The sequence below is a fragment of the Rhamphochromis longiceps genome, linkage group LG13 (genome assembly GCF_057381845.1).
Source record: "Rhamphochromis longiceps isolate RC_006_pf linkage group LG13, R_longiceps_female_GT1.1, whole genome shotgun sequence".
NCBI lineage: Eukaryota > Metazoa > Chordata > Actinopteri > Cichliformes > Cichlidae > Rhamphochromis > Rhamphochromis longiceps.
This window is the reverse complement of record NC_140569.1, coordinates 22,958,353-22,978,623: the sequence shown is the minus strand read 5'-3', so window position 1 is coordinate 22,978,623 and position 20,271 is coordinate 22,958,353. Positions and strand designations below refer to the sequence as shown.

The following is a 20,271-nucleotide window of genomic DNA, read 5'->3' as shown; positions in this document are numbered from 1 at the left end:
TGTGCCCAACGAATGCTGCTCAATAAGCAGGCACGTTGCGGAGATTGAGGTGGAATGAATGCAGTTATGCTGGGCTCACAAAGTGCAGAGAGCCATTACACATGTCTGCATATGTCTTACCATCGATTTTGCACCATCGCCTTGGACAAATTCTCAGTAGAGTTGGACGAGTCGGTCACAGATGGGCTGAACACAGATGGCAATCCACTCTGCAGACAACAGAATGACACAGCACTGAAATCTGCCTCGGTATAAGAAACAAGTGACAGCTGCCTATGTTACATTTGCATTTGACCAGAGGTTTAGTTGATGCGTCTTCATTTTTAGTGTTTGCAGAAATGTCTAAACAGGTAATAGAAAAATACCGTATGAATCCATCGCACATGGCTAAAATAAAGTGGTAGTACGTAAAGTATTTCATTCTTCAATACAATTTCCATATTTAGTAAAACTGTATTAATATTCAGACAGAACACTTTAAAATATATATATTTTTACACAACAGATACAGGCTACAGTCTAGATGTGCTAGCACATATTCAGACTAAGCGAAAGTGAAACTCTTGAGACCATCTCATTTAGAAGCGATGTTAAAAATGAATGTTAAAGAGTCTCCTTGGAACCACAGTGGGGCCTGGATGCCGGTGCTTTACTTGGCTGTAATAGCGTGCCGCTTTCAATAATGCAAAGAGCAGAGAGCTGTCAAAAGTACAACTGTGTCTAAAATGGTGTGTGAATCAATTTTACAACATGAAATGCTATAAAGCACAGGGTGCTCAAAGTTGCAGGCTTGACAGTCCATTCACTGACAAAGTTCTTTTTTTTCATCTCGTAACTTTACTGAGCACTGATACTTTAATAAAAGTTCCAATTTCTTAGTGTGATCATTTTAGCAACATTAACATTGTACTACTCATTTCATTCGAAGTGCAAAGCACCAGGGTTGATAATCAATCACGCTTATAAAATTATTCATCCCCCAGTTTATTTGGCTGAAAACACCAAGCTACAAATATAGTTTTCAATGTTAAAGAGGCTCAGTGTATGGTGCCTTAAGTGCTCCATGGACAGCCTGAGAAACTCAGCCCTCGTCCACCTTTCCACTACATTAAGGTGGACCGCATCTGACATTTCTTTAACTGTCCAAAACCAAAAATGTGACATTTAAACACAAACGTTGAGAGAGAAGTTGTGGAATACGTGTATGCTTTAGTTACATTTTCAACACTTGTGTGTAGCCAAGTGCAACATTATGATCTTCTTGGAGACTAGGTCTGAAAATGTCCACTCAGTGTCATGACATGATTTCACTGTGCTATAAAGCTTTGAGTAGTGAGCAGCCAAGCAACATTACAGTCTCTCAGCGTCATCTAATGGTTTCAGAGCTCCTTTTGTTAACATGCTCCCCTAGTGTTTCTCATATAGAGGCTCACAGAGAATAGTCTTTATTTTACATAGAGAAGGTAAAACACTGTATTCGCATTTTTAAATAACTAACCTTACTTTTCCTTTTTGAGGTGGTTTGAGTAAATCTGCGACAAAGACGTTTTGTCATATCTTGAATAGATGAACCTTTGAAACCTACTCAGCAGCAGCTGCACCATACAGGATTTTAACAAGAATCTGTAACACACCGGGACTCACTCCACATTCAACTTCTAGCTACAAATGGCCACATGAGTGAAATAACTCAAGCATAATGATTCAGATTTTCAGATGTTTTTTCTGTTGATCAGCGTAAAATAAATCCCAATGCCTGCTACCATGTAAAAGACAAAAATGTCAAAAGGACTCAATGCTAATTGTACACTGTTCATTTCACAGCATAGCTCTAAATATTAGGGGTGCAACGATATTCGTATCGATATTGAACCGTTCGATACAGTGCTTTCGGTTCGGTACGCATATGTATCGAACAATACAACATTTGTAATTTATTTTATCAACTTTCCTTCTGACGATGCTGTCTGTGTTGAGCGCTCAGTGAATCTGCGTTCGACTACTCCGCCTAGGCTGCACTGTCGAGCGCAGATCCACTGAGCGCTCAACACAGACAGCATAGACAGAAGGAAGAGCGCAGGGCAAGCTAGCAAGACAGAAGTTAAGCTCTCCTTACAACATGGACCTCCCCCACCCTCATTCAGATCTGGCGTTTGGAATTATTTTGGTTTTCATGTGACGTATGACCCCGAAGGTAAGCGAGTCATGGACTAAAGTAAAACAGTATGTTGGATGTGCCATGCAATGCTCAATTACATGGGTGGGAACTAGTGTGTTAGCGCAGTTAGCTCGTTAACGTGTTGGCCGTCTAGCCCCATGCACGGGGCGATCTGCGGTAGCTCGTTAACGGAGATTTGCCGTGTTGTGGCGTTAAGGTCATTTCAACGAGATTAACCTGAAAGCACTAGTGGGAACACAACGAATATGACTGCACATTTACGCCGACATCATCCTAGTGCAAAGACAAAAACAACAAGCATGCTACTAACTTTAGCCGAGTCATTTAGACAGCTGTTAGCACATGATTCTCCTTATGCTGCTGAGAATATAGCCCAGAAGAAGCGGATAGTATAGCTTTTATTTTGGAAAGAGACATTTCTCTGTAATAAACTCTCTTTTCCAAAGATGAGTGATTCCTCAATCAGATACAGGGCTTGCAATATCGCTAGCCCGACATCCTGGGGCTAGCGATTTTTTTCAGTCGGGCTACCAAAATCTATCTCTGCCCTGCCCGTCGGGCTATTGTAGGAAGGAAAAATATATGTCAATGCTTTTGCATTCTTTCAGAAATGTAGCTGGGTAATTATGTCATTGGCATCGGTGAGCCACTGTCAATATGTGACATATTGAAATCGCGTTTGAATTTGCGCTTGTTTTTTTGCTTTCACTTTGCAAGCGTGCGAACTGTGTATAGAGAGCGACAGCACTGATCTGTGAGTGATGACAATTTGTGCACCAATTCCTCTGACATGGTCTTATTAATCGTTAGCTTACTATGCAAACATGACAAGTGAAATCTCCCGCAGCAAGCTTAAACATGTGAGAGGTTGATCGCGCAGAGAATCGCTGAGCTTATGTGAGTGCGTGTGTAAAAGCAGCAGGATTTATATTTGACTACGATGACCTGGATGACTGAGAACCTTCACAGACAGATATATATTTTAGTTCTGCTGAGCCAAATAAGACAGGTCAGGGTGAAGAAGTGACAGCCAAAGAAAAGCTTACCACAAAACGGAGAAGTTATGACAAATCAGACTATAAGGCAAAAAGAAAGTGCAGCTTTATGGTTTCATGGACAAAAGAATTTCTGTGGCTGCAATATGATGAGCTAAATAACCAGGGCTGCACATAAGTGGTCCGCAGGTGCGCATTCGCTGTCAAAATAAAAAACACACACAAGGGTTAGGGTTAAATTTAAAAACTGTACTTTTGAGTTAAAATATATATTTATAATTTTAATAAATGACAAATTAAAAAGGCATGAACATGTTTTTTGTATCGAAAAAATATCGAACCGTGACACCAAAGTATCGAACCGAACCGTGAATTTTGTGTATCGTTGCACCCCTACTAAATATATATGGAAAATAAAAAGTAAATGAGAGATTGCTCTGTCATTTTAAAAGACAATTTATTTGTTGCCACAGTGTTGATGTTAGAGTTGTTTTTAATTTACTGGTATTTATTTTTCATTCAGTTTAAACTAATTTAGCATCAGTATTTGCTGACTGTAGCTATATGCAGTTTAAAAATGTTCAGAACAGTGAGGATAAGAGCTGAGCACTTGCATATTCTGCATGTTGCATTTACATTACAACATTTGGATAAATGAGACTTAAAGCCATATTGTTAAAATGTTTAGGTTTTATTTCATTAACTGAGATGTTTTTCACACCCAGTTTCAGTTTTTAGTTACAGTTGAATTAACCGTAATAAATTTGAACAGTAACAAATGCTGTGGCAGACTTGCAGTTGTCGAGTAAATCCTCGTTAACTTTTTAATTGATTAATAGCGTCAACTTTTTCTACTTTAATACTGGATGAAATGTATCCAAGTCTTCTTACATTTATTTTATCACCAACTAAAAATATGCCTTCAATAGATTTTAAATCAGGAATGCTTTACATTGATATATTACTGCAGAGAAAACAGTGCCTGCAGTATCCAAGAGTGTGAGGGAGTTTGTGCTTTCACACAATGCTTCTTTAAAAATACTAAAAGCCAAGAGGAAGCTGTTGCAAAAAGGACGAATAGCAGCCAGCTTTGAAAGGCACTGCACCTGGCCTCCTTTCAGGAACAGCAGGAGGCTTTTCTAGCATGAGAAAGTTCTAAAGTTGGGAACATATTGTCCATGATATGAGCCAATTATTCAAAAACAAAAAGAGTTTTATATAAACAAGCAAAAACCTGCACCAACTGAAAAGCTCATAGTTAATATTCTGATCAAAACAAAGCCATATGGATCCCACTGGTGATGTGGTGGAACTTTCTCATGTAGATTTTGAACATGATATCAATATGAGTAATATTTGTCAAAGGTAGCAGGCATTACAGCAGGTAGTTATGGCAACAAAGAGCATGATGTTTACTTGCTTTTACAACATTACCAGCAGAAAATGCAGCTGAGGCACTCCCCCCAGAGACACTACACTTTAGAAAAAGTCTAGTAGTAGAAGACTCGGGATCTTTTCTGCATGCGGTGGTTTTTAGTATTTTACCATACCTGGTATTTCAGTCTAAGTTGGGAAGCAGTCGGTTGGTTAAACCAGAGTGTGGCTCCTTTTCCCAACTGTATGATGGCACCTAAAAGGAGCCCAAAGAGATAATACATGAAAAGAAAATGGGAAAATACCAATTAACTAGTCATTATGAACTTCATTACTATTTGGTGTCCAAAATAAAGAAAGAAAGAAAAATAATATGATGTGATTCATAGGGAAAACTGGTACAGTCAATGACAGATGCCGGTGACAAATCTGCCAGGAAACCTTTGGAGGTGTGGCACAGTCTGCATAATTTTTCTGTTGCCATGAGAATCTTCCCTTTGTTGTGGGATAGCAGTGACCCATATCTACACTGAACACTGGAGAAACTCGACTGAAAGCACAAAAATCCCCCACACAGTTTCGTCTGGTGAGTTAATGAATTGCCATCAGGAACACAATCCCCAACATGATTGGCAGTGGACAAGACCAGGGCGATAATTTACCAGAGAAAATGGTCCAAGGAAACTTGAGAAGTCTTGTAAAGCTATAGAATTGAAGTGATATTGGGGTTTATATATATCAGACTCACGTTCGTGTGGCCATATCCACAGATTTTCACGAGGTCTCTCCCGCTTTTCCTTCTCCTCTCTCAGCAGAGCGACTACTAATCTTGCTTCTACTAATGACTTCTGACGAGTGACAAAGTACCTGAGAGAGCGGCCTGTGATGGAATCCAGCTGCTGTTGGGCTGAAAATTACTATCATTTGTTCAAGAAAATAGGTTCAGATGCAGCCATTTCTGAAGGGGATATTGGATAAATTGAAATGCTTATGAAAGAGACTAGCATAGCCAGGCCCTGTGCTGCCTGGCTCTGTTTAAAGTTTTTATCTCTCAAAAGCCAAGCAACGGGGATGTGGAAGCAGGAAACAGTGAAAGCTCCCAGCCCTGGCAAGAAGTGCCGGCTCAGGGGGGCCAGAGTTCCAGCCCGGCTTGCCTCTGTCCTTTGAAAGGTTAATGTTCTGGCCCACTTCAAACCTGTCGGCCCTATCAACTCCATCTGCCAATTAAATGGAGGGCCTGGGGCTTTGTCTGGAGCTTTGTCCGGGGCCTCTCGCCCTTCAAAATGTTTAGTAAAAGAAATGGCATCTGCCCTATGGAGAGCTGTGTTCAGAATCCGCTCATGCCCCGAGTGCACGGCAGTAGGAGAACCGGGGAGATAAAGTGGATTTCATTTGAAGATGTGATGCAGCGATCATATATAACTGCATTCAAAATGGATGAAATGTCTAGCTTTTAATAAATAATTATCTGACACCCAAAGTTTTAATTTGATGCAAAATAAATAGAAGTCCATTACTGTATATAGTAACTATTAAGTCTAATATATATACACCCTAGTAAGCTATAGTACTTTTTACTTTGGGAAGGTACCATCTGTGCAGTCTGCAATTTTGTTGAAGAAAGATGTTGAATCTATTTAATATTTCTTGAAAAATAATTGATTTCTGTGCATTTTTTTTTCACACTGCATCAAATTAAGGTTGGTTACGTCGATTAAGCATCATGAGGTGGAGCGTGAGGGGTGGTTCCCTATTTTTTATTTGTTTATTTTTGTTGTTGCTGGGAGTTGGAACCCTATTAGTTAGGCTGCTTAATATTTATGCTAAGTACTCTTTAAAATACCAGAATAGGGAGGATGGTGTAGGTTTAAGTTTATTAGATTGATCAGTATTGCTGAACTATGAAATATTTTTTTTTGCATACAGGTATAACAGAATAGCTTTAGTGTAGTTGTTGTTTTAAACTTGAGTATGAACTTATACAAAATGCAGCAAGATATTTAAAAAACAGTTTTGTTGATTAAAAACACTATATCGGATTCATATCGGTATCGGCAGATATCCAAATTTATGATATCGGTATCGGTATCGGACATAAAAAAGTGGTATCGTGCCATCTCTACATTAAATATTACAGAACTGCTTACCCTGAGTCAGCTGGCAAGGATCGGTGACCACAGAGCCATTGACTAAGCACAGTGCACCATCCTGAGGGAACAGGGTTACAGTCCCAGCAATGTTCTCAAGCACACAATGCACACTGAGGAGCCCAGGCCCATGGAGCACTACAGTACAATTGTGAAAGTCAGTATAAGAAAGCAGCTGCCAATCTGAAGTAAGAAGCATGTCGTTAAAACCCCAACTCACCAATATCTTGGGTGCATGATGCTTTGCCAATTATGGTTCTGCCTTCCTATAGATTAGAAGATCATAAAAATACACAAAAAGTTATTGTGTGACAAAATAATTGAGACACTTTCCGATTAAATCAAGAGTAGTGCATAAATATGAAGCTCAAATAAACTATTCACTTTCAAGTAATAGAGGGCGATTCCAGTGCTTTGCAGATCTTCACCAACACCGATAAGGTGAGGCAAACAGCAATCCAACACCACTCCACTCCCCTCCTTCCTCAGAGTCACCGTCTCCTCCTACAGAGAACAAGAGAACATACCACAAGACAAAAAGCTTATTTAATAGCCTGTAGCTGGAGTGGCATACAATATAAAATAAAAATGCTGACAGACAATTAATGGCAACCAGCAGAAAGCTGAATTCTTTATGACTGCTCTTCCTTGCCTGAAGGCCAAGCAGAATTGCAGCATTCCAACCATGTGTCACCATGAAACAGCAGATTGGCTACCGGCAAGAGAGACACTATAAATCATTTAGATTATCATGGCGAGAGTCAAACTGTACATCGTGATCAGAGAGTGCGACAGACGCAATACTGCTCACCCACAACACACACACACACACACACACACTATAACATGTGCTGTTGCCTTTAGTGGTACATGGCAATCAAAATACTATAGAGCTTGTAAAGTATGTTGCCGTTACTTGAAGATGGCAAACCTCCACTGCTTTCATTTCAATTTACAGTGTTGCCCAAAGCAGTGTTGTATGGAAGGTCACACTAAAGTGAATGCCTGTGCTTATTTTAGATTTTTTTTCCACCATAAAACATTGCATGAGTCAGCACAAATGTAAAATAAATAAATAAAAAATAAATAAAATCACAAATCAATTAGTGAACAGTATTAAAGAAATCACCACATTTAACTTATGGATCATTACTGCTCTGTAGTTGTAGATAAATCAGAAATTAAATCAGAAGTCAAAAAAATAAGAATTTACTTTACTGTAAAATCTGTTAAGGATACCTCTGCTAAATAATAATTTGATAGTGTTCTCTATGGAAATCCGATAGGTAGAAATATTGATTTAATCCTCAAAAGCCATTTCTAAAGCTCAGGAAAGCTACACTTAAAAGTCTGATCTGCTTCATATTCCGCTTCACTGCCTCCAGCAATTGTTGCAGCATTAGTCAGACAGCTATACTGCATACATGTCTGTATTTTACTTTGTATAATTCCATTCTTTACTTGACTAAAAAGGTATGGTTCAGTTAAAGAAAAGACCTGACAAGCTGCTGACTGAGTAAATACACAGAGCAGTTCATTTGCAAATTATAAAACAAGAAATTTAACACTTTGCTTCGGATGAACTGTAGGTTTAAATGACACAGAACTGAGCAATAAAGAGAGAAACTCAGCTCTCTAAGCGTTTAACCTTTTCCTTGCAGTGTAATGGCTGTTGCTCTTGAATAACCCAGAGTCTACCCATGTATGAGTGCCCTATGACAAGTATCCTCCTGTTAAACTGGTGGACCATTGCCTCACATTGCCACGGATTAGGAAAAGTAACTTTCAACCTCATCCTGCTGCTCTATCGAATAGATTGGACCGTGAAGCGAGAGACGCGTCCACCACCAGCACCACCTCTCTCATCGGCAGTTGCGAGATGGAAGAAATCCTTTTTTCCTAATGAAGAAGGAGAGGCATCGACCACAGCCCCTGTACTTAATTAAAAGGGATTTTTCACAGACTTCATTAGGAGGTGAGGAGCAGCCTGGCAGATTAATGCACTGTGTCCACTTTCCTCAGACACCAGGAACAGATGAGATCCTCTTATTTTCCCCTCACATTCACACACTTGCTCCTCACCACACCCAGTCACTCTGTGTGTAACGCAAGGACACACTCTGTGTTCAGACTCAGGCAGCTGGTGAACATACTGTAATTAACCGTGGCCTGGACCAGCAGCCAGTCTTGGGCAGCATTTAGGATTCCATTAAAAGCCATCATTTGTGGTTGGGTAGAATTTTAATGGACTTTACAGCACTTTGACAGGTCAGGTTCCCGACTTAGACAATATGCATTTCAAAACACAGTCAACCAATCGACTTTTCCGACTTCTTTGTCAAGTGGAGCAACTTGCCAAAACAGCCTATGAAAAAATAAATGGCATTTAGATTTCTTTGTCACATTAAAAAGGTTGAATCCCAGATTGCAATGTTTTTAAAAGTTAAAATGACATGTAAAAGAAAGGCACGTTTTCAAATGGCATAAAGCCTTTTGTTTGCAATGAATGCTAGTTAAGAATTGAATAAGAATCAAAGAGACCTGGCACCTCATTAAAAGTGATTTATTTTTAATATGCTTTGTTATCTGGGAGCATACTACATGTGAGAGCTGAATTTCAACCAACTGGTTATCAACTGTTGTTTTATTAGCCTGATATGCCTTCTAGCCATCAGCATGTGGTCATGCATTCATGCATGCATGCAGTCAATAGCCGTCACATGCAATGCTTTACATAACATGCTGAACTTTCACCGATTCAAGGAGACTGCAGCGACATTAACTGTTATCTTGCCAATATCTCAAGTTTAACTGATTTTAGGGACAGAGCAAGAAGAGTGTAGAGGTGAAGTCAGGACCGCTGTAATAAAAACAGATTGTTATTTCCATCTGCATAATTTATATTTGGCAGTATGGCCCTCTCCTCCTTCCACTTGCATAAATGGAAAGCAAAAGGTGGGGAGAGCAGCAGCAAGACCTGGCACAGAACGGAGCAAGCAAGTGTCAGAGACAATCCTGCAGTACCTGGAGTTGAGGTAGGTTGCAAAGTGGCTTGCGTGTTCTCCAATAACTTCAAAATAAAGATAACTAAATAAAACCTAATCCTTAAGAGACAAAAACTATTATGAAGTCATCAACAGCAAAAATGAAATTAAAATATTCTGGAGAAATGAGATCCAATCAGAACTAATTAAGTTGTGTTAGAAAGGCAGGCCGGGTTAGTTCCCCCAGGCGCTATTTGTAAACTGTACAACTAACTCCCATGCTCAAAGTTTCTCACAAAAACAACAAAATATTAACACTGGGGAGGAAGAGAAGTCATATGGACACTTTGCGTTTGATGTCAAGGAAAATAAGTCTTCCTGTAAACCCTGTGGAACAACACTCACAGGTCAAAGCAGAACAAATTTAAACACTTTATATTTTAAATCAACTGAATCAACTTCATAATCAATGATCTCATGATCTCTGGTAAACTAAAAGAATTCAGATGCCTCAAGTACAACTAAAAAGGCGTTTTAACAAAAGGCTATGATCGAAACTGAATCAAAATTTGCTGACAAAATTAACACTGGTGGATTGCAGGTGTACATTAATGCAATGAGCTAGCACTGTCATCAGCTGATTTGTCAGGAGTCAGTTAAGAACACCTTTGTTTGTTTTAACTATGCTCAGTATGAAAAAGAAGGAAAATCAGTTCAGTTTTGTGCCAAGATTTGCCCACATGTGAAGAAAGGCTTATACAGCTTGTGAAATGCTATAATAATTACATTGTGTTAACTGCTGACACTACAAATAAAATTCACATTAAACATAGCGAGGCTCAGAGCGGGGTTTAAGTTGTGCTGTTGTGCTGATTGTAGCATGTCTGGGAAATGCAGAGACTACGACGATCAAAGAAAAGCCGTGGTTCATTTTATCTTACTGAAATAGAAGTCCCTCCCACAACACTGTGTTACAAGGGGACCCAAAAGGTTGGCTGGGGGAGCAGGGTGCAATTCTGCTCATGAAGTAGGAACTACTTACAAATATCTGTGCGTGTGTGTGTGTATATTATAATTTTGTTTAAGGTTCCCCCCCACCCCCACCAGCCTCCTTGCAGTAAAACATTTAACTTTACCCTCTTCCTGCCTTTTTTGTTCTCTCAATCTCTTGCCGCCTCCGTCTGGTAAGAGGCTGCTCCGGAATCCATCTCATATTAATTACTTTCTCTTTCCCACATGCCCTGTAACCAATCTGGGAAGCTGACGATGAATAACTTTGCATTCTAAATCTGCTTTGAATACAGAATTCAAAATTCTGTTTACACCGCTCTTGGTCAACTTGTCTCCTTAAGGCCTGAGCAGAAATTCTCATCAAGCTTTCAGCAACAGGAGGACCTGAATTAAACACAAAATATATGAAACTTGGAGATGTGGAGAAGATGGTTCTTAAATTAAAAACCATATGCTAGATATAGAGAACAGGTAATGTACATAAAACCCATTTCCAACCCTTTTTCCTCATATGAAACGTGTTGATGCCATACTGCATCTGCATTCAACCTTATAGCTAAAGCTTTTCCCCCCTTAGGTGCTTTTGCTGAATTTTAAAATGACCATCTTCCATTTGCACTTGAGGTGCATCTCTGTACTGATCCTAGTACAGACTCCACCTCTAATATCTGCAGCATTCCATGCAGGAATCCCACTTATCATTTTGCACCCAGGCAGAATGCAAATGCACAAGAAGACAAATGTCAAATCCATAAAGTCAATCATCAAACACTTAGAGTTTCACCAACACAAATGTGCCTACCGGTCACCAGTGCACTGGCCTTTTCACCTAGGTGTCACATTGTATCATGCATTTTAAACAATGTGTCTACATGAATGAGCACAGCTGTTTAAAAAAAAAAAGAAAAAAAAGAAAAAAAAGAAGATGGGTGATGTTGCCTTTGAGCATAAAGTTATCACTGCTCGAATATGCAAACAGATTTATACCATAGTAACTCTAATTAACATGCTGGACAGACAGAAATGAAAGTACCATATGTCAATAATCAAGACCTCTTAATTAGGATCCGTGACAGAAGCTAATGAGTTCCGATACATGCCCGGGAATAAAAGGGCTGTCAAACCACTAAATGTCACCTACTAACCACCATCTGAATAGAATGTTAATTATTCACCGTACACATATAGCTGACATTCATGTGTATGGTATTTAAATTCTTACACAATGTCCTCATAAAAGCAAAGTAAACCTCTTACTTTGCTGCTGCATTACTAATGGCTGACACACACACATATTCAGACATCATTCAAAATCTGAAACAACAACAACAAAATAGCTTAACGCCATGAAAAACCACTAAAAGGAATGCATTAATAGCATGTATAATGACAGAGACAAGAGGTCACGCCATACTTTTCATGACTGGCACGCTTCACGGTTGAATGCATAATGCAAGACGCTTCTTGGCTGAACACAAGGAGACCCAAACAAATGATATTTGGTGTTTTTTGGGAGGTCGGGCATAAACTCAGCAGAGGAACAGAGTTAAGTTTCACTTTCGGCTGGCATTGCTGCCATTTTTTGTTTCACCTTGGAGTCTTTCGAAGCTGCTGCCACCCCATTTTTGCCTCAGAAAAGTCATATTTGTTGAGGGAGAAGACATATCTGTTCTGTTTCTCTTTGTAAGGCTCCCCAAACACTGTTGCAACCCAACTTTACAACCATTATACGAGCTCCCCTTTTGGATGCCACTTGCATCCAAATAGATGTAAAAATTTTATTTAAATGCTAGACTGAGTCTACTCCCTGTGAAGCAGTTATTCACAAGACTTGCAGTGACACCAGCTGGCAGGATCTCCTCACTGCAAGCAGTAAAACCTACTAAGACTGCTTTGGGGAGCTTGCTGCTTTGCTGATTAATAGTGTTAAAAACCTTTTCTATACTCTGTGCCCTCCTGTTCTAATCACATATCTTTCTGCTCCAAACTTTAAGTGGAACCATTTTTATATCTTTCTTAACATAATTTATTATAACACAAATAATTCCAAAGAGGGACATAGAAAATTAGGCAAGCAGCAAGGGCGCTTAACATTACTCTTAAACTGCTTCACATTTTATTCTAAAGTGTTTATCCCAACTCTGTGCAAAAGAAAAGCAGGTACAGGGGTTTGGGCTGTCTGTACATCTGATTAAATGGAAGAACTACAACAAACCTATTCAATGGAACAATGCAGGGCAACAAGTACTTCTCTCCGGTCTTATCCTCTAGCTCATATCCAAGAATCAAATATAACCCGCTGGCATTTGTGAGTCAAACACACCAATGGTAAATTGGCCCCGAGGATTCTCAAGCAGACGTTCATATTTAAATGCATGAATGAATCATTTTTGTACCTGCAGAATATTCAGTGTCTCCCTCCACGTGCTGCTTCTGTTCTTGGTCAATGCTACTGCCTGGAGGGACTGCAGAAATAACAGGTTTATTATTTACAAAAGGGAACTTCAAAATGCCTTTCATTTCTATTCTGCAGAGGACGACTCACCTTTGTCTCATTCAGCTCCTCCTTTACATCCACAGAGGATAATGGCACCTCATGCCCAACCTAAAGTAACAGCAAGAAAACAATACAACCTACAAAATAAGCTTTGAACAAGAAACACTATAAGATGTTTATGCCTCCTGTGAATGTGAGCATATGCAGGACCTGAGTGGCTTCTTTTAGTAGTTGATTGAGTTTGGTAACCTCTGACTGCAGTTCCCTCATCACCTTCATACTGCCATTATCGTTCACTGTGGGAGAGTTCACTATGTTTTTAGTTTGACTGGCAAAACGCAAAGTGTTCAGGGTCTCCATGTAGTTCACATCAGCAGGAGAAATGGCTGCCGGGGGGGGGGGGGGTCATCAAGAGAGGACATGTTCATGAGGAGTGTGAAAACAGAAGATGGAAAATAAAAGAATTATGTGGTTAATAATGCTTCCAATATCAAAAACAGGTAAGAATTAAGTAATACATACTTGCTATCATAGTAGTCTTAGAGTTTCCACCCAGGCTGTCTTTTAGCAGCCATGTCAGCACAGAGTCTCTGTAAGGAATGAAGATCTGTTTTGTTGTTGACACTCCTACACCAAGGTCAGCTGAGAGTATCAAAAACAAAAGTACTCAGTCAAATACTAGAAAGGTAAAATGTTTCATCCACAAGTTGTATATAAATTCTGAGAACTAAATGCTCACTACTAAATATGTATTCTTCAGAAAAAGGCATCTAATTATCAATGGAATATGCATTTCAACCATAATTTCAAGGGTCGTTTATTTTGTGTTGTTTGTGTTTTAAATTACTTGACTACTTAAAAGATAAATTCAGCCAATGTGATATCCCTCACTGGTCAGTGAAGTTATGTCTAAGCATATCTTGCTTAATATCCTTTTTTTATCCTGTAATTGACTGTCATTTGCAAAACAAATATTAGTATTAATATTAGAAAGTAAAGACTGAGACATAAACCCATCTAAAGTCTTTACAAGGAAGCATCCCACAAACATCTCAACAATAAACCTCATTTAAAAAAAAATAAGCAGAGTCGCCCTCTGCTGGCCATTGTAAAAAGTATAGGTCTAAGAGCCCTTCTGCTGCACAGCTACATCCATCTTTCATATAGATTTCTATGTAAAGAGTTTGATTTGACAGCTAAGAAAAAAAAAAAAAAAAAAAAAAAATAGGGTTGTAAATAGGTCCCAAACAGTAATTCCACAGCAAAATGACTGACTGCCTTTACCTAGAGCTGAGATCACATGTCCCAATGTGACCAGAGATTTGTTTATGTCGGCACTTTCCTTCAACCTGCCTCCTACTGTGCGTGTGGGATCAACTTTCACGCTGCCTGCCAGGTCTACCAGGTGGATCTTACTCACCGTCTCGTATAACGGTTCTGCATCACACCACACCTGTCCCAGGAAACAAAAAAGGCAATATCACAGAAGAATATACTTCCGTATACAAGTGATATCACAAACAGAGAAAATGAAAGCTTGTGAAAAATAACACCACAACAGATCAGGTCTCATTATCTCATAAAAGTCTCAGCGGTTTTAGGGGACGGCTTTTGTTAACACCCACAGATCTCTAGCAAACATTTTACTTTGGCCAAATTCAAACATCAAGCACTGTGTTTCACCTGGGTGAACATTATGGTGAAGATGGCATGAGAGCGCTTGCTGAAGTCATTCACTCCCCTGCTGGCTGTGGTGCGCTTGGCATTGCCGAGAATGATCAGGCCCTCCACTTCACTGTAGCTTTGTACTAAATGCTTGGACAGATCTATGAGTTATATATATTTTTTGCATCAGATTTTATGCAAACACAGCTAGGATGGACATAGAATACAGGATAAAAACAGTCTTACTCTCTACATAGGGACCATGCCTAGGATGCTCCCTCACGCTCAAGCCCCCATCATCTGTAGGTGATGCTCTCTTTTTGAGAAGATCCTGCATCCGCTCATTGCAGATCTCAAGATAGCTGGTACAAAGATAAAAATACAATGTAGAACCATGATTTATTTTTAAATAAGGTGACAAAGATGCAATGGAATATCTGTTTTCATTGTTAATCTGCATGCCAAATACCAATAAAGTTACTATTAACTCTCTAAGAAAAGAGATGCACAGTGAGGCCAAATGGTTCTTCTTATGGTGTTCTGCATGTACTGGCAAAAGAAATAATGAAAAATATGGAAAGCAGGTTTGACAGAGTGCTTTAACCTCCTAAGACCTGAACTCTTCCACGGCATGCATTTTTAATTTCTTTGATATTTGGGCTGATTGGGACCTGATAAATATCAAAACAAAGAATTACCAAATGTTTTTTTTTTTTTTACCCAATTTGTTTCTGAGAAAAATGAGAGCCACATGAGAGGATATTCATTTGAAATTTTGATAGAACAGTAGCAGTATAATGTCCTCGTAAGTGGATATCAGGCCCCTGTAGAGCAAAACTGAGTATTTTGGTCTAAATAACCCAAAATGTGATGTCCACATATGTGGACGGCAGGTCCTATGAGGTTAATCAAAGTTATGGTGCATCTGTGCAAGACGCAATGGGACTAGTGTCTGATTCAAAAACAAACAATGTGGGGCATAAAGTAATTAGGCTTTAGAGAAGCATGCATGGCAGTAATAAAATGGGAGGAACCATGCCCTGCTCATGTAGCCGTGTATGTTTTTTCCCAGCACAGGGCTGAGAACTCAGACAGCAAACTTAGCATTTTGTTGTTGATGTTGTTTTATTTTGATGTATTCTGAGGGAAAGAAAAAAAAAAAAAAAAAAAAAAAAAAAAAAAAAAAAAAACACAAAGTCAAGCTCTGCAGCTTCTTTCGCTTATAAAAAAAAAAAAAAAAAAAAAAAAAAAAAAAAAAAAGAACAAGTACAGATGTGTTAATTGTCAAATGTTGTACCTGAGTCTTTTTAAGATATTCTATAAAAATAAAAAATAAAAATAAAAAACACAGACATGCAAACGCGATCAAATAAAATCCAATTACAGAGTTAATTTAAATGCAAATAATGTGCCAGCAGTGCACATGCAAACAGATGGCAAAACAATGATTTCAAAGTAGTTTGACTTAAAAGCAGCAATCTAATCTCCTAACGTAATAATTTAGGGGAACAGCTGGGACATAAAACACACTGTGATGAGACTAGCTTTCATCTGGGATTTTGAACATTACAGGGTTATAGCAATAAAACGTTGTGCCTTTTTCTGGTTTCATTACATTTAGGCCTTTCAATTTTTCTAAATGATGTGACTGTTCCAGCAAAGTGAGAATAATGATGAACAGGAATGGGTTTTTTACCCTTTATTACTGCTGGCTCATGTATATTCTACAATCAAGAACAACTCAATAAGAATCATCACGGATACATCACTCTGACTTCTGAGTTGAGTTACCATCGGCTAAAAACAGTAGACCTTTGCACAAAGTACATAGTTTCATATAAACAACAGGAAAAAGTCTGTATCCAGATGCTCTCCAGCAACACCAGTAGTTTTATAAAACTGTTTAATGCCCAAAGTCTTTTTAATTCACTGGCCTCCATGTCTCTTGTGAAACAACAGCATTGCACACGTTTTTGCTTCATATCCTTCGTTCTCCACATTCTGCATGATAATTAACCTGCCCAGCAAAGCAGAACCACCTCTTTAAATTTGTTTCCCTTCAAACTGGATGACAATTCTCTCTGAGATTAATGCTTATATAAAGTTTCATTTCAATTCAACTCAAGCTGAATTATATAGCACCAATTGACAAGAGCCATCTCAAGGTGCTTTAAACCGTAAAGATCCTACAGTATTCTGAATAAAACCACGGCAATCAGACGACTCTTTATGAGCAGCAATTTGTGACAGTGGGAAGGAAAAAGTCCTTTTTAACAATTAAAGTTTTAAACCTAATCTTAAAAGTAGAGAGGGTGACTGTCTCCGGAACCAAACTGGGATCTGGCTCCGCAGGAGAGGGGCCTGAAAGCTAAGGTGCTACCTCCTCCCATTCCAGTTTAAGAAACTTAACAACAGCAAGTGAGCCAGTTTGAGAGCAGAATGCTCTATTGGGATAATATGATGGTGTGAAGTCTTTAAGATACGATGGGGCCTCATTATTTCAGACTTTATATGTCAGGGGAAGGATATTAAATTCACTTCTGAAGAGAACTTAATATAGAGGAAATGTGCTTTCTAGTCCCTGCCAGTAGTCTTACTGCAGCATTTTGAATTAACTGAAGTTTTTGGTGGAAATTTTTGGAACAACTTAATAATGAATTACAGCAGTACAGCCTAGAAGTAATAAATGCATGAACTAGTTTTTTTTTAAGCATCACTCTGAGGCAGGATCTTTCTAATCTTAGAGATATTACACAAATGTCAGAAAGCAGTCCAACATATTTAATTTTTGCAGTGAAGGACTACAAGATTCCTTTTTAGGGCCAAATATTGCAACACTGGGTTTGTCTGAATTTAGAAGAAATTTAAATGTAACCCAGGTCTTGATGTCATTAAGCTAACCCTAATAACTGATTTTTGTTATCTGGTCTCATGGGTAAAGAAAGCTGGGTACCATCTGCATGGCAATGAAAACCTATGCTATGCCTTCTAATGATACTGCTGAAGCAATTTAATGACGCACATATAATGTAAATATAAATGGTCCCAGCACAGAACCCTGTGGAACAATGACCAAGCTACATGTGTTAAAGACTCCCAATTTACATGCACAAATTACAATCTGACAGATTTAAACCACTGGAGCACATTTTCTTTATTATCAATGCTGTGTTTTAATCTCTAATAACATTTTGTGGTCAGCGGTATCCAATGCCACACTGAAGTCTGTCAGGACAACCTGAAACAAGTCCACTGTCAGAGGCTATAAAAATAATAAGGAAAAAAAAAAAAACTTGAAGGTCCATCACTGACAAAAAATAAGTTTCTCTCTACTGAAATATGATTTCTGAGTTAAGTGTGATGGTTCTTTACCTGACCTCTGTGTGGAACATCACGGCATCGCTCTTGCTCCTGTGAGATATCTCCCAGAACAAGCCTTCACAGATCCGTGGGATTAAACCTTTATCGTGCTGACACATTAGAAAGGAAAAAATGATACAGACACTTTAAAATGTTAAAATGACAATTATGCTCCTGCTATGCTCTTTTAATTTGGGTGTCGTACTATGTAATGCTGTGCCATGACCACAACTCAGTATATGCAAAGTCTGCTGAATAACACAAACAGCTCATCCTGATATAGAATTACTGAAGCATAAAAGCAATTCCAGTCTGAGCTACATGCCCCCTTGTTTTAATTACAAAGTAACAGATAGTAAGCATTAAAAGCCATATATAATTATCTGGGATGTTGACAGCAGCTCTGGTGATGACCTTGCAAAAGTCTCCTGGTAGACAAGCTGAAACCTCACTGATAATGTGAAATTCCCATTGCTGCGCAAGGTGAGGAAAAAAAAAAAAAAAAAAAGCGGTGGGTTGCTGGCCTCATCAAATTTTCTGATTAGTAAGGAGAAACAAACACACCTGATGAGGCCGCTATCAGCCAGCCTCTAATGCGACGAGAAGTCAGTGCTGTGTGCACAGTGGGGTTAGCACTACTGCAGTGTTATCTGTAAAGAGCTGTGACATCCCATAATTCCCTGATTATGGTCGGGTTTATTTACAGGTCACATTCGGCATGCATTTTGAAATGAGGCATGAAAAATAGGCCCTGTACCTCGAATAAAAACAAAACTAAAAAGAATGAAATGCAATTTTTCACCACAAATTATTCACATTATTCTGGTAAAAAAGGACAAAAAAAAAAACTGAATGAAAGGCATGCACCTTCAAAAAGGGCTTATCACAATTATTGATGGCATGTCAAAGAACAGACTTGAACCATTGACTCCTACAGTGAAGGGATTCAGTCCCTATCCACAGGGCACGATGACTCACAGAAACAGTGTGAAAATGAATGTGAATAGTACCGTACGCCGTGACCTTTACAGTCACCAGCTCTCAAACTAATTCTATGTGAAAGTTTGGACTGATGTGTGTGACAGAGCTCTCCATCCCTGTCATCATAATGAAAGCACCAAATAAGCATCTTTGAGATCCATGGTTTCCCCTCAATTCAACTTTGAGAGACTTGAAACAATATTAAGGTACCGGGACACCACAAAGGCACTTAAGGTTGTTTTTTTTTTTTTTATTTGTCACCTGCCAGTAGATTGGAAGCTAAAAAATAAATAATAATAATAATAATAATAATAATAATAATAATAATAATAATGCATTTTAATGAAAAAAAACCCCACACAAATCATCAATAAATTCCATTTAAACTTTTGTTACAATGTTTGCCAAGTTAATAGAAGACCTTACTGAAGGACCCATCATAGTGTAGGACTTCCCTGAGCCTGTTTGCCCATAAGCAATCACGCAGGCATTGTAACCCTCAAATGCAGCTTTCAGGACTTCAAACCCCAAGTCTCGGAAGATCTGAGGCAGCAGAGAAAAGATTATTTAAAAATGAGGAAAACAGTTCTTTCACACTAAAGTCGTGGTCGTTAACCCCCACTAAAAATTCACAAGGAATATAAAATCTCTAAACAGGTGAGATATTGAACAATCCAGATACCTTCTCCTGGGATGCAAACGTGGGACTTCTTCTGTCAAATGAGTCATATGAAAAATCATATGAAAAGGTTTTCCCTGCGCCCTTGAGCTCGTCCCCTCGAACTGTGGGCTAAAATTATAAACGCAGGTACCGCTGACTTTCAGTAATAACTTCATTTACTGCAGTATAGTGCGTTTCATTTTGTGATAATAGACCTATACCTTTTGAATGGTTGCTGTCTTCTCCTTCATATGAATTATCACCTTCGAGGATAACTGCTTTTCTCTGTGAAAAGTGTATGGGGGTGACAGACAGCCCATTTTGAAAGCTTGGTGGATAATAAAAGAAGTCATTCTCCCTACCTTTTGTTCAATGGACGGACTCGGACTGCTACTCGCACTGAAGTCATTATTAATA

The 20,271-nt window shown here is 38.8% G+C and overlaps 1 protein-coding gene across 1 annotated transcript; it reads right to left on the bottom strand.

The window, feature by feature from the left end:
* Nucleotides 1–116: 116 nt before the first annotated feature.
* Nucleotides 117–20,263, bottom strand: LOC146655858 (kinesin-like protein KIF16B). The gene is made up of 17 exons (XM_085427569.1): nt 20,217–20,263; nt 20,076–20,139; nt 19,876–19,983; nt 19,620–19,736; nt 18,225–18,322; nt 15,099–15,214; nt 14,871–15,013; nt 14,472–14,640; nt 13,710–13,829; nt 13,398–13,573; nt 13,236–13,295; nt 13,087–13,155; nt 7,080–7,199; nt 6,916–6,961; nt 6,696–6,833; nt 4,725–4,804; nt 117–209 (listed from the first exon to the last, which is right to left on the bottom strand). The coding sequence occupies exons 1-17, from the start codon at nt 20,261–20,263 to the stop codon at nt 117–119; spliced, it is 1,764 nt and encodes a 587-aa protein (XP_085283695.1).
* Nucleotides 20,264–20,271: the final 8 nt, after the last annotated feature.